The sequence below is a fragment of the Thermobia domestica genome, chromosome 10 (assembly GCF_964235325.1).
Source record: "Thermobia domestica chromosome 10, izTheDome1.hap1.1, whole genome shotgun sequence".
Lineage (NCBI taxonomy): Eukaryota > Metazoa > Arthropoda > Insecta > Zygentoma > Lepismatidae > Thermobia > Thermobia domestica.
This window is the reverse complement of record NC_137463.1, coordinates 130938257-130954012: the sequence shown is the minus strand read 5'-3', so window position 1 is coordinate 130954012 and position 15756 is coordinate 130938257. Positions and strand designations below refer to the sequence as shown.

The following is a 15756-nucleotide window of genomic DNA, read 5'->3' as shown; positions in this document are numbered from 1 at the left end:
TATTTGAAACTGCTGTTGAAACCGATATATGAAATGAATTTCTTAAGGTTTCTTTAAAGTGTATTATAATAATGAGAATACTTTTATCTTTTACAAGAGTATCAGCAAGGAATAATGGAAGTTAAGGAATATTATATGAATATGTTATTATTTTTAATAGACAAGCTTAATTATAATGTGAATTATTTAGGAGCCTGAGACCATAAACATTGATATGAGAAAACATCTTCACACTTTGAACTAGCCAAAACTCATAGTTCCCATCCCCATCTCATAGTTTCCATGTCTGTCCATCGTAGATCCAACCTATAAGATTTGAAAACATGACAAATTTCAAAAAGATTTTTAAAAACTAATTATCCGAAGCAGAAACACAATAAGTACGTTAAGTGTCCAATGCCAGTGAGCTCAAGAAAATAAATTTGAAATTCTCTTCACAAATAGACTATTTAAATGGAGCATGAATCGATATTACAAGATGAAAAGAAAAACTAATTAATTTTGATAAATACTGTAACTTACGAAAATAATTTAAGCTTGCACTAATAATTTATTATAAAAATCTAGGAAAACATTACGTTAATCTTCAATAAAAAGCTTTGAAGGGAAATTACTTTTTGAATAATTCTTCTCTATACCTGAATAAAAAAAACCTGAATCAGGACTCAGTCAAGTTATCTACGATCTATTTTGTGAACAATCTATTTATTGCCTCTGCACCGAAAGTTAATCAACTTGAAAGCGAAAATTAAAGTTCTGTATCAAATTTATATTTCAGAAAAAATATATATAAGTAAAGTTTAACATCTCTGATACGACATTCCCTCAATATAGCATTTTCCATCACGAACAGTTTATATTGAAAAATGTATGCGATTTTCTAACAATTTCAAAATAAGCCTTCCATTCTATCTTTATTATCTAAAAATGTTCCCAATTGAATATAACATAGAACAAAGCATCCCTTTCCACATTCTGAGAAACATCAACATTTTACTCCATTATTCTGCTGAATTATCAATTTGTAACTACTACAGATTACTAAATTAGATTTCCCTGTTACGAAATACTATTCTAAGTTGAATGAAAGCTTTCAAAAAGTGAAACATTCGGTCCAGAAACCCGGTCAAAGTTTATTTACTATAAGCAAAAGTAATTACAAAAATTATTGAAACTAACATTTATTAGAAGGTATGGAAGTACTACTAAGTAATCAATTCCTTCCGCTTATTGTTCAAACGTTAGGTCAAACAGGACTTCATCAAAATCTCGTGCCGTTTGATAGAGGAGAATTGTAACGAAATTAGTATACAATTAGAGGACACTCAAAACTTTACACATTCACAAGCAGCATAAAGCACTAGGAGTAAAACAACTATTTGTCCTTAGCTTACTGAAAACCTCCTCCACTTCAAAAGTGCCCAATTCTTTCTACAACCAAATAGACAAGATTAAGAGGTTTCAAAAACTCGGGAAAGGCAACATAATAGGAAAGTTCTCAAAATAAAATAAAAATTTCTCAGATGTCTCTTTTAACTTGAGCCACGTTTTGCAAAATTACGAACGACCGTTGCAATTTGCTAACTATAATGTACATTTTCTTCGAGTCCAGCTGCCACCATCCCACATTAAAAGTTTGGCAACTCTGACGAGCCAAATTCAAACAAGTATGGAGTTTAAACAAAAGCAAGAATGCAAGCACGTGTTCTTCCTCCTTTAAAAAAATCCCTAATTTTACATATCTCCATATAACTCCAATAAACGCAAATCAATCATCACTATTTCTACACATTTAAACTGTTTTACAGGGTTTTAAACCTTTCAGTGATTTATGTCAATAATTTTATTTATTTTCCTTTTTGCACTATTATTACTTCATTTTCCTCCCAAATTGTTCTTCCATTTGCAATGAATCTACCAGATGCCTGGTGGATCGGCTTCAACTTCAATAAGAAAAAATTCGTTGACCTTCGTGCATTCATACACACATTAACAAATATTGAAATAATAATTTCTTTAAAGATTATGAGTAATTTCACCTCATATAGAAAAATAATATAATTTTTCATGCCTTCATAGATGGAATACCAACTGTATTATCTCACGATTTTCTTCGGATTAAGATTCATAATGACCTATAGTTATTTTGTTGATATTCATTCATAAATCAATACAAGTCCTTGCGCATAACGATTTCGTAAGAAAAAAATTATTCCTATTACTTTTCTCCTTTTGATTAATATTTTCTTATTAAGTTCAAAATTCCTAGTTATTTCTTCTCCCTAGATTTTATCTATAATATGTTCCAAATTATTATCTTCCCTCTGCACCACTTCGATATATTCCTTAATCGAAGATAAAATCCAGGTGTAAGCTACAATAAGATTCTTTCTTATCATAGCCACTTTAACGAGACCATGTATCTGAACAATTTCAAACGGGTTATAGACATCCATGTACAACGATTTTCATTCGATCGGATGTGTTTAATCCTGAATGAGAACTGACATAAAATCTCTACTAGAAGGGGCTATATTTATAAAGTTTCTCAACGTTCTCTGGCATCCATGAAAGCACCTTGTTGTCCTATAACCAGGGGCGGACTGGCAACCATAGGGCCCACCCTGCTAAACTGAAATGAGGGCCCACTATATAAAAATGTAAAAAATGTACTTGGCATTCTTCATATGTATTACATATAAAAGCCCATCTTCGAACCCATAAATAGTATCCCATATATTCATACAAAAGCAAAACATTAATTACAAAAAATCTGAAGTACGAACATTTTAATAGTAACTCATACAGCGTGTAATTGGCATTATCACTTTTTATTTTCAACACACACAATACTGGAATTGGTGCTTTCAGTTATTTATATAGTGCTATTGTTTTTTATGTAATGAATTTAAACCATTTATTTAAACAAATGAATGATATGTTTTAGAAAACCCAATATATATATATATATATATATATATATATATATATATATATATATATATATATATATATATATATATATATATATATATATATGTGTGTGTGTGTGTGTGTGTGTGTGTGTGTGTAATTTTGACATGATTTTACCAATGTCTGCTGGAAATCCCAAAATGCCATCAGATTTTTTTAAAAAAAAGCAGTAGAGGAGATAGACATTTGGGAAACGTTAATTAATTTTGAGGCAATTTTTTATTGCGTTTTCATGTAAAATAACATATCTGAAACTTTTTTTTTAAGTAACCAAACCTGCAACCACCCTACGTAACGAAGATCCCTATTTTGTCATAGCTGACCTGGGGCTCCCCTCCCCCTTGATACGTAAAAAAAATACCACTTACTTCAGTCGGGAGTCTGCTCGCGAATGTGCCGCAATCTCTCTCTGTACCTGTCTTTTTGGCGAGAAGAAATGTTGCAACCCACATACACAAACTCGTCTAAATATTGCTGTATAATCTCGAAGAAGTACGCCCCGCTATTAGCACGTGGCTATTAGCAGACAACTCCGCCCCCTTCCCCAAGCGTGTCAGGTGAGACGACACACATGGCGTCAGTGTTGGAAACTTGAAAAAGCTGTAACTTTGTGGCCTCAATGCGACGCAAAATATGCGATTGGAGGTAAATTTGCGACAAATTTCGAAACGCAAGATTTTCCTTGACATAAGTAAGTCATAATATAATATCTTCATGTCGCAGAAAGATTAGATATCGTCTATCGTCTAGTGTAGTCCGCCCATTCTTCGGCTGGCCCCAACTTCTCTTTTCATATGAATACCTACTTTGCACATCACAAATAAATTTTACATTTTACTACACTTTTATTTTAAATTAACTTTAAATAACTAAAGGGAAGTTAACATTTACACGATATACACACTAATTTGATTGACAGCATAAGTGTTCAGCACTTTTAGAAGTTACACCAACGCTTACTGAGCCCAGTGCCGGCATAGTGATGGGTAAATTCCCGGGAATATTCCCGGGATGGGTAAATTTTTCGGGAATATTCAATGGGAAGATTCCCGGGAAGATTCCCAAAATGGGAATTTATCTGGGAATTTAGGTACAATCAGAAAGAAAATTGCATTCTATTACTATATTATGATTTCAAAGTTGAATTAATTTTTATATCACTGCATATTATTACTGTTGTCCACAGAGGATTCTTTAAAATCTGTATATTCTGAACGGTACCATGTTACTTTATTAACACTTTATTATATTTAGAGAGTACGCATAAATGTATATTTATTTACAATATGTTCTATCAATTAATTATGTGTGAAAAAATATATAGTAAATTATATAGTAACAGTTTATATGTAAATGGATTTGCTAAACTCGACTCTATTACTGATATTATAAACACATTAAGTTTATACAGGTTAATGTTAAATGTTATAAACCAATTAGATTGGGTAAATGCTAGAAGATACATGTCTCACCAATTTATCAATATTTGCGCACACATACTTATGTTCACAAAATTTGCAAGATACTTACTTACTTATCTTTATATTTTAGCACGTAACATTCCATACACGACCTCTCATTCTACCTATTTCTCGAAATTCCATACGTTAATTCGCATGTAAAAGAAGTCCGAGTACCTTTTCAGAAATGCGAGTCAGAGAGAGGAGAGAGACCGATGTCTATTACTAATGATGGTACAGAGTTTATTAATAGTACTTTATCTCAATTTCTACATAATTCTAAATTACTTTACAAAATGGTTCCTTTTCATTATTTGTAAATTAGTACTTTGCTAATTTTGGCTGTTCTTTAGCATTGGGGGCCAGCTTTTGCACCTACTTTTTTTGCGATATTCTATTCCGATGCGGTTGTTTTATGGTTTCATACGTTAAATCACGTTACCAACATTAAATTCAGACAGCATTGCAGAGCGAGCGTTAGCGAATGAAGGCGGGTAAGAGCACCGCATGGTACGTTGTTTTCTATCTACGTTACCAACAATTTATTTTCTTTTCTCACATAAATCCCCTTTCCGTTTTGTATAAACCCCCTACTGCCTTAAAAAAAATATGTTCGATACATTCTTGGAAACTTGAACATCACTATCAACTCATTTCTCCTGTAAATCATCTTACTTTTTGCTAGTTTTGGCCTCCAATACTAAACAATTACCCTACTTTTTAGTGCAAATGGAAATTGAACTTAAAAACTCATATTATTAGTTATATAAAGTACCGTCAAATAATTTTAAATTTTTAACCTCCAAATTCTTTAAAACCTAGGAGTAAATCATAATATATTAAAATAAAGTAATTAGTCATATGGTTCTGATAATTTGGAAGATAAAGTAAAGAAATGAAAATAAATTCCTTCCCGGGAATTAATAGGCCAGGGAAAAAAACCAGGAATATTCCCATTTTAAAATTCCTTCCCACCGGGAATATTCCCACTGCCCATCACTATGCCGGCAACTAGTGCTCTCAAACGGGTCAGGTCAGGCTTCATCGGGTCAGGGCTCGAGTCGAACTTCCTTGAGTCACAGGTCGGGCCAGGGCAGCTCTAGCCACGGGTCGGTTTGGGTCAACTTTCTTATGCGTCGTTTCGGCTAAAACCTATTCGGGTCATGAGTCGGGTCCCCGACCCTCTCGACCCGAGAAGGATTTAGCCGAAACGGCGCATAAGAAAGTTGACCGAGAAGACCCGTGGCTAGAGCAGCCCTGATCCTAGCGTAGGTGACCTGACCCGACCCATGTCTCAAGCAAGCATGACTCGACCCCTGACCCATGAAAGCACTACGCGGCAGCAAACAGTTCAGTTAATTTCGTGTTCGCCTGTTAAAGTTGTGTAATTTCAAGTAAAAATAGCCATAAAAGATAAGCTACAATTGACTGAAATCATCCAAAGACGTGGTGTATACATTATAATTTATAAACACCTTAGACAAAAAATAAATAAATAAATAAATAAAAATTTAAAAAACCTGGCAATTGTCCTGCAGTACTCGAATGAGTCACATTACGCTCATTTGTTTCTTGGGGCTTCACAGATTCAAATAGCCTAGGTTGTTTTGGGTCAGATGCAGCTTTTTGTAAATCACATCTTCGTTTGTGTTCTCGCTTTTTAGCACCATTTTTATATTTTTTCTTTACAGTAATCTTACAATCACTCCTACAATCCATACTGACAAAACCACATCTATCTTCCACGACAAACGACACGTAACTGGTGTTCTAATAATTGAATTGCTGTTATCGGATTTGCTCTTCGATGTAATATACAAATAAAACACGAGCCGAGGGCAGCAACTTCATAGTAATTGTTTGAGGTTTGTATAAAACAATCGTTGATAGTGGCGACAAATTTCTTTTCGCTTTACCGCACTGAAAAAAGAAAAACACGAAGCCTGATCCGATTTCTTTCTTCGAAGCTTGGTCTGAGGACAATGCAGTTGAAAAGCGTTCCGGCTCCACCTCCACTTTCCACAATAACAATATCTACGAAACTATTGTTTCTTTAAAACATCATCACTCGCGGGCTTGTAAAAGGACCGGAGCAGGCAATGGTAGCCAAATCCAATAACAGCCTGAAATCTAGTGTGTTTCTTATGTTTAAAAAAGTAGTAGTTAACGTGCTCGTTTTTAACAGCTGCTGTATCACAAACCTCGCAATGTTTTAGGGCCTGATTGTCTCATAGACGGAACCTTTTCAAGTCGGTAAATGTGAAGAAAAATAAGGTCTGTTCATGAAAGTTTAACTTTACGTCTTTTTTATGCAAAACACTAGTTTGCGGGAGTTACCCTGCCATATTTTTGATGCTGGTAGGTTTAATTGAGCACATCTTTTTAAAATTGGTGGAGGGGGTCCACCTGTTTGGGGGGCCCACCCTGCATTTGCAGGGTAACAGGGTGGGCCAGTCCGCCCCTGCCTATAACTTAGAATTCCTTTATGAGATAGTGTTAATATAGGCTTGTAACCAGCCCAAAAATGTAAGGGGCCCGACCCAAAAATGTAAGGGGGCTGAAGTTAGGGGGCCCGACCCAACCATGTTATAGTTCATCACCATTTATTATAGTTCATTTGCCAGCCTACCGTGAAAATTTTAGGGTGGGCAGCCAAAATTTAGGGGGGTCCGGCCCCCTAAACCCCCTGGATGTGGGCCTCTGTTGATAATGATACATTGCTTTAATGAGACTGATAAATTCTATCTCGTACGGTAAGTGAACGATATTGGTCATCCTCGAACAACGTCTTTCAATAAAAGGGAACGTACCAAAGGTGGTTTCAGCATCCTACTGCGAGATATAGCCGTAGGTCCCTTTTCATGACCCGTCCACATGTATTAAAAGTTTTTTTTTAGTTAAGTAAGGCATTTTCAACCCAACATTACTAAAAACGTTTCTTTTGGTTGATCCAAATCCGTCTGATGACACGATATCTAAACATACTATTTCTTGGAAGATTTCATCTCCTCAAAGGTGGTATTAATTCTTGAAACCCTGAAGTCTACATTCCTAATAACCAAACACATACCTTTCTCATGACGTCGCTTCTATATTTACGTAGAAGTATTTATCGTATAGCGGACAGTTGTAACACATCGTTTTCTACTCCCATAAACCGCGAATTCAAAGTATTTCACGCTTTTATAAAGATATACTTTTATTTCTAGATATTATAACTCCATTTTAGTTTAATCTAGTTAACGCTTTTCTCAAAACTTCTTTATGATCTTCATTCGAATTTGTGCCTATTTGTGACTATCATCGAAATAAAATCTTAGAATTAATCCATTTGTATCTAGCAAGATCCTTTTCACAAGCAAATTAGGCCTATTCCCTATCTTAATTCTGACAGGTACCGTGCTACGGATGTCTTTCTGTCGTACTTTTGTCCTGAAAAGTTTATAAAACTGGATTTGATTGTATGATTGCTTCCAGTGTCCATGCATGAACAAAACGCTTCCTGAACATTTCTGCAAGGAAGTTATCTAACACAACTTTCCTTACAACAAAGTTTATCAGTACACCGTTCATTCGATACTTAAGAATAGTCTTGACAAGGTCACAGGAAAGTAATTTAATATTATACGGTATTTATGTTTCTAGGAAAATGTAAGGAAAAGCGTTATAGTTTCGCGATAGCATTCTTTTTTTTTTATCTCGATCTCATTAGAAAACCTTAGTTATTTAATTACTGATTACTATAAATGTTTACGGAAGATAATAATAATAATAATAATAATAATAATAATAATAATAATAATAATAATAATAATAATAATAAAGAACACTTTACTAGCAAAGAACTATTTCAAATAGTAATTGGCAGCTGCACAGCGTCAAGGAGGTCGCTACAAGTGCTGTCGAATTTTTGTGACATTTGCGGTTTTCGGTTTTTGAGAAACCGGTTCTCTAAAAACCGAAAACCGCAAGTGTGGTTTTCAAAACCGAAACCGAAAATGAGGTTTTCAAAAGCGAAACCGCAAAGGCAGTTTTCGAAACCGAAAGCGCAAAGGCGGTTTTCGAAAGCGAAACCGCAAGAGCGGATTTCCAAACGGAAACCGCAAAAGCTCTTTCCGTAAGCGAAAGCCGCCTGAAACCGTGTTTGCGGTTTTATAAGGGAAACCATGTTTATCCTTTTCAAAGTAGAAACAATGTTTGCTGTTTTTAATTACACCTTTTAGCAACTGTAGAAGCATCTATCAATCGAGACAAATGTATTGATTTATATGTGCGTTTTAACTTTTTTATTCACTCCAAGACTATTATGGTAATATGTGCAGCACTGTGCGTAAGGGATAGTTCTATGGTTGTACAAGTCACAGCTACATTAGGGTTGCCATATTTTAAAATCAGAAAAGAGAGGTGTTCTAAACCGTAACTACTGATGTGAACTTGTGTGTTACAAATACTGACCTGGGATCCTTAGCAGCTTTTTTTTTTTTTTTTTAAGTTATTTCTTTGATGACACTTCTAATGCACTTTTCGGCTGCAGGGAAGCAAACTGGACCCCATCTGATTTTTATATATTTTGTAAAGTAGACCACAAGGAACACGAATCTGAAAGAATTTTGACATTCCAAATTTCGAAACTCGAGATATTTGAACATAAAGTAACCACAGAAGCAAAAATGACCCCATTTGATTTTTATTTATATTGTAAACTGGACCAAATGAGCAATAATCTGAAGGAATTTTGACATTCCAACTTCCCGAACTCGAGATACTAGAACTTATACATTAGTTTTATATAATATGTACAAAAGTAACGAAGAAAGTTCTTTCGCTGTTTGACCTATCACCTTATAGCATCGATATATCACATAAGACGTACCGGGAAGATCAAAAATTGTACCCATCAATATCAACGACCTTCTGTCAACGTTCGGGAAGGATATGGATTCCTTCTTGTTAGAAGTTAGTTTTCCCTGAAGTGAAGAAGGTTTCAAGTGCATTTTGCACCTCTACTACAGAGTTCAACTGGAGTCCTCTAAGGTGAGTGTCCAAGGAAAGGAACAGGTAATAATCGGACGGTGCAATGTTCGGAGAGTATGGCGGATGCAATAGTGTATCCCATCCAAGGCGTAGGATAGTGTCCCGGGTCATTCTAGCCATGTGGGGCTTAGCGTTGTCCTGTAAAGGGGAAACGTCTTAGCGATTGAGAAGTGTTGGGTCCAGGGTTTTGAGTTTTTCTTGAACACGGCTAAACTGCTGATAGTAGACAGTTGCATATGTTCTTCTCTGACCATCCGGTAGCAGTTCCCGACGCACGATGTCGCGAGCAGTCCACCAAACACACAGCAGGACTTTCTGCTGTATTGCTGATTTCAGCTGTTTTGGAACAGGTTCGTGGGATTTTAACCAAGATGAGGACGCCGTGGAGCTTCGTACAGGACCCACTTCTCATCATACGAGACAGCAAAGAATCACAGGTATCTGCTCGTGTAGCCTTCTGGCCCGGAGACAAATCATCTGGGATCTATAGACCCAACTTGTAGTGCTTCCCAAGTTGGTGGAGATGCTGCCGTATGATTTCTCCACTAACATTGAATGTTAGCCCCAGTTCCTCACATGTCTGTCCACTGTTCAGCTTAATTGCTACCTGAAGAACCTCATTTTGTACATGTGTTGGTCTTCCGGCACATGTGGTGCGTCTTTCGTGAGTATTTCGTCACCGTCCTTAAACTTGCTAAACCGCTCTTGCACTGTCTGCGAAATCACGACACCATCACTAAAGGCCTGAGATATCTTTCGACCCACTGCAGTGGGGTTTGACCCAGGTTTGAACTCGTACAGCACATACGTCCTTATGACGCTCTGTGGAGGTTCCATATTCACTCTGTTCTTACACAAGTTCACGTTGTAACTGAACTGCCACAACCAGGTAGAATGTCGGATATGCTCACACCAACAACTGACCTCGCCTTATCTTCATTCGCATTCAACTCACGGTGTGAGGGCCAATTGAACACAGACCTCCACAAAAAAAACGATAGAACTTTCTTGGTTACCTCTATATATCTCACAGGACACATGTTTCGTATAAAGAATATTGTGTTTTTTCATATAGATAGATAGCGTCTATATTAAACTTTAAGTTTTAATATCTCGAGTTCCGAAATTCGAAATGTCAAAATTCCTTCAGATTCGTATTCCTCGTTGTCTAGTTTACAAAATATAGGTAAGGTCAAGTTTGCTTACGTGGTCAATTTTGATAGAATATCTCGAGTTCCGAAATTCGGAATGTCAAAATTCCTTCAGATTCGTGTTTCTTGTGGTCTAGTTTACAAAATATATATAAATCAAATAGGGTACTTTTTGCTTCTGTGGTCACTTTATGTTCGAATATCTCGAGTTCCGAAATTCGGAATGTCAAAATTCCTTCAGATTCGTGTTTCTTGTGGTCTAGTTTACAAAATATATATAAATCAAATAGGGTACTTTTTGCTTCTGTGGTCACTTTGTGTTCGAATATCTCGAGTTCCGAAATTCGGAACGTTAAAAGTCCTTCAGATTCGTGTTCCTCGTGGTATAATTTACAAAATATGTAAAAATCAGGGGAGATTCAGTTTGCTTCCCTGCTTCCTACTTTTCAAACAAAACAGTTTTCCAAAGTGTACATTTTGCTTCAAACTGAGTTCTGTCCTGGTTAAGAAACGTAAATTCGCTTCAATAAGAGTCTTTAAAGTTACACTTGAAATTGTCGTTCGGCATTCTTGTAGCTTATGAAGGCATGAATAATTCAAGTATGTTTGTCACAACATCTACAAACGAATATTCATTCGTATAGAACCTCCAATACATTACATTAAAAACACATGAACTACACAAAGAAAACCATTGTGCATTAGAGCAGATCTCTTATTACCAAATGGCCCTGCACACGCGCACTGCTCAGATAGCCCAGAGAATAAGCCTGAGCGCGATCCAATTTTAACACAATCGCGATTGAGATTGTCAGAAGTGTAGCGATTTACGTTGAATATACCAAAACTTTATCAACTAAGTCCACTTAGAATTTTCTCCAATCGGGTGGTATCCGCTAAAATCGGGTAATAAGCTAACACTAAGCGAAATATAAAATAAGGTATATCCCTATTTAAGATCACTACACATGCAACTCATGAAATTCAATTATTAATCTCATCCACTTAGACTGAGATCTTTTATTATTATCTTTCCTCTTGCTTGTAAAAATAGTACTGCCATTCTTTCTCTTGTTAACAAAAAAGCACCACCTCCCTTTTTTAAAAAAAAAGTAAAGAAAGAAAGAAAATCTCGATCGTAATACAGAATTTTATTGTTGATTTGTTGCCACTCCGTTAAATGTGAATGTTGTTGTTTTGCACGTGTTGACTGGTTTCTTATCGCAAGTCCCAGACACCTGCAATAGTTTATACGTGTGGAAACACCGATCATGTTTTATTCTGTATCTTTTCACCCAATAACGATAGCCGTGCCTCTTTGTGAGAAATTGCATCTTTTTGTTTTTTATTCTGCTAATTGTAAAAGTATATTCACCAAGAATTTCCCTACACTTTAAGACATTTTAAGAAAAAATATCTTCTTTACCTTCTGCAAATTTTGAGCATTTTTTCCCTACGCCGAGGGAAATTTCCCTCCATCTGGCAACTGTGAGCCGAAGTGTGGAAATATTCTTTGCTGATTTCTCGTCGTTACTTGATATTAGTGCTGTCGAATTTTTGGGACATTTGCGGTTTTCAAAATCGAAACCGCAAAAGCGGGTTTCAAAACCTAAACAGCAAATACGGTTTTGGAAACAGAAACCGCAAAAGCGTTTTTTTAAACCGAAACCGTAAATGCGGTTTTTAAGACCGAAATCGCAAAAACGGTTTTCAAAACCGACATTTCGGTTTATGAAATTTCACTTTTTTCAGAAACCTATTTCGACAGCACTAGTCGCTACTGCGACGATATCTAGGGCCAAAAGACGATGCGACATGAGGAACCAAATCAAATGGCGGATGAAGATGGCCACCGCAGTATACACTTGAGGACAGTACAGTATGTAGGCCTACACTCATGTCCAAAATGATTGTCGCATATCTATAACTGTCTTCTTGTCAGAATATAATTTGATAATGATTTTGCAGGGTACTTTTAATACTGACACTGTGTGTATAATCGGGAAATGTATATTTGTGGTAAATTTCGTAGGAAAAGAATTATAAATACGAAAATTAGAATGAGTAAAACAAAATGTTGCTAAATGGACAAGAAAGTTTTATTTTCATTTTATTGTTCTTATTTACTGCTCTTTTGACATGAAATGTGGCACATACATGTCTTTGCCGATTATACACATACTAACATTATAAGAAATACCGGGCAAATTCGTTATCAAATTATACTCCTCCAACATTATTTATAGACATGCGACAAATTTTGGACATGAGTGTACATTCCTTGGGTCAAGTAGTTAGAAGTGGATTCTCCAGTGTTAGATATGTTTGATTAAACAACTTTTCACTTCTTAGGAGATACCATATAGTGGGTCTTCTTATGTATTCCCGTGGGCACATTAGTGATACAGTATTGGGGCTAGTGTCACTGAAAAGGTTAGGGTACAGGTATTAGGAAAAGTGATGGTGGACATCTGGGTTGTGCGACTGGGTCTGGAGGAGGGAGTGTTTCAATATGATTGCCCTAGCGGCTATTTTTCACACATTGGACCATATTTCAGGAAGTATTGCACCGATTTTAATTAAATTTAATAGGCTTTTATTGTCAAAAAGAACAAAATCTGCCATAAGAACTGTGTATGGCAATATTCAGTCACCGTTTAATAGCCGCACACATTTTTTTACAATATATATTCATTGTTGTATTGTCCGCAGTAATATTTCTTATTGGATAAATTGTTGAAATCTTAATTCACACTTCTATAATATCTTTCTATGTCTATATCTCTATATCTATATCTATCTCCTATATACATAACCATTAGTGGATGAAATAAAAATAATATTCGATTACATCTAAAATATTAAAAAATATGCTCAGTGGAAATATAAGCACTAAACACGAAAAATTGTGAAAGATAGAAACTGAAATAATAATAATAATAATAATAATAATAATAATAATAATAATAATAATAATAATAATAATAATAATAATAATAATAATAATATAAGCTTGTTTTTTAATTTTAATTTTTGCCATTCCCAAAATCTTTATTTTCCGTTTTGTTGTATTTTCACTCACTATCAGAACATTCATTGCCTGAAAGTGTATCGTTCAATTCACTATTATTAGGATTATCACACATATTCTCATCAGCTAAGCAGTTGCACATCTCTGTGCACGCCTGTGCTGCACTTACATTCACATGCAAATTGACAACGGCCACGCGAGGAGAAACACTTTATTAAATCTAGCAGTTCTTCTGGAGCACAAGGCTGGTTACAGAATACTGGAATTGGTGCTTCAGTACCTTGATTCCGTCCATAATCATAAGGAGGCGGGAGTATAGGTTCAGCTACAAGGGTTTCCACTCAAGGCATTGATAGTAGGCTCGTTGTATGGCAGGACGCAGAGCGGCCTTAGTAGGAGGCAATCCACTGCTGTCTGATTGTTTGTGGGTGAAAAACCACCAGCGTAAGTCTTTCAATGAGGCGATGTATATGTTTTTATTTGAACGCAGATACACAGTGCATATATATCTCTCTATTTCTTGATACATTTTTCAGTGATGTCGTTTGTATCACCGAGTGAAGCCAATGCTCTTAAGATGTCCTCATCTGCCTCCATATACCGTCTCCAGAATGTAGTCTTTGCCTTTCCATAGAAGGCTTCTGTTGTATCATACCCTGACAAGGCATACATCCCTAAAAGAGCCGAAGCACGAGATGGCCCAAGAGCTTGGTAAATAGGGCCCAATGGGATTTCTCTTTTCCTTGAACCAATGACTTCAAAACTAGAATTCTTTGCTACGAGTGGATAACTATGGACTGCTAAAACCAGGACATCTGTATCTGGAGAACATATCTTCAGAATTGAAGCAGCTCGTAGCGAAGAGTAACGTGCATGAAGAACTTGGTGTCAGTTTTTTCATGAGTGCTTTTGAGATCACCAACATCCAGAAATGTAGATTCTGCATTCGTCCCATAGGAAACGCTTATTATTATTATTATTATTATTATTATTATTATTATTATTATTATTATTATTATTATTATTATTATTATTATTATTATTATTATTATTATTATTATTATTATTATTATTATTATTATTATTTTGTTGCATTTGGAAGCCAATTCTATCAAATTTTTTACTGAGAAGGGCAGTTAAGTATTCCTTATTTCGGACGTGCGAAAGAAGTTTTGGAAGGGGCACGGACTTTATAGACATGTTGGGTGTGATTTTCTTTCTACAGGAGTAAGTCCTCTAGTTTGTTGTTTCCTAGTAGCACTTTTTAGCGAATCTTCTTTGTATGTATCAAACACAATGTGTATTTCTGATGAATTATCATATTTTGACAAGAACATTTGACTGTATTGAAAGGCCAAATCAAGACAAGGCTTGTTTTAACTTTAATGATTGTAGCTCGGCCATACCATCAACAATAGCTACGGAGAAATCTAATGTATCTGAAGTCACATCTGAATCTGAAGATGGTGAAGTACAAGTTGTCTCTGTAAGGTGTCTGTTACCAGGTCTTCCAGATGATGCATTAACTTGCTTTTCTCACTAATATGAAACATTGCACCATCGGGTGCAAAAAGTGCTCTCGGAACCACAGACAATTCGTATGTGCCAATACTCTCCCTGAGGTCAGTGTTTTGGCGTGACCTGCAGAGAACGATGAGACGTTTGAACAGACGCCCATCTTCCTTCAGTTCGACTACACCACATTTTGTTAAAATTCTAACTCTCTTCCGCGTTGTTTTCCACAGTTGTAACTTTGTTTGGTGTATGGTATTCCATAGATTGACAGTACCAGTTTCGATTCTTTCTTCGACAAATTTACCACGCAGTGCTTCTCCAATGTTAGGCATATCACATACATCATGTTTCATTTTGTCTGGTGCCACAGCTTTAGTTACCAAATGTATTAAGGCGTTATCTTGTTGTTGAAAAGGGTTAGTGAAAGCTCTAAAACTTTCGAGTAAGTTTTTCAGCCACCGAACCTGTCTTCTGGATATCGCTTCACTTATTTCATGATGGGTTCTCTCTGATTCTGTAATGGATAACAGTCCCTTGCAAGTTGAAGATACCTTTGCCAGCAGAGGGGAAGCTAGAAAGAACTTATTCAACG

At 35.8% G+C, this 15756-nt stretch overlaps 1 protein-coding gene across 1 annotated transcript in view; it reads left to right on the top strand.

Annotated features, from left to right (window-relative positions):
- The window catches only part of LOC145661604 (phospholipid-transporting ATPase ABCA3-like), a 1415399-nt gene extending 1401116 nt beyond the window's left edge, over positions 1 to 14283 (top strand). Inside the window, exon 19 of the mRNA XM_081726924.1 lies at positions 14186 to 14283. Coding sequence (XP_081583050.1) covers positions 14186 to 14283 — 98 coding nt within the window. The remainder of the gene's footprint in view (positions 1 to 14185) is intronic.
- Positions 14284 to 15756: the final 1473 nt, after the last annotated feature.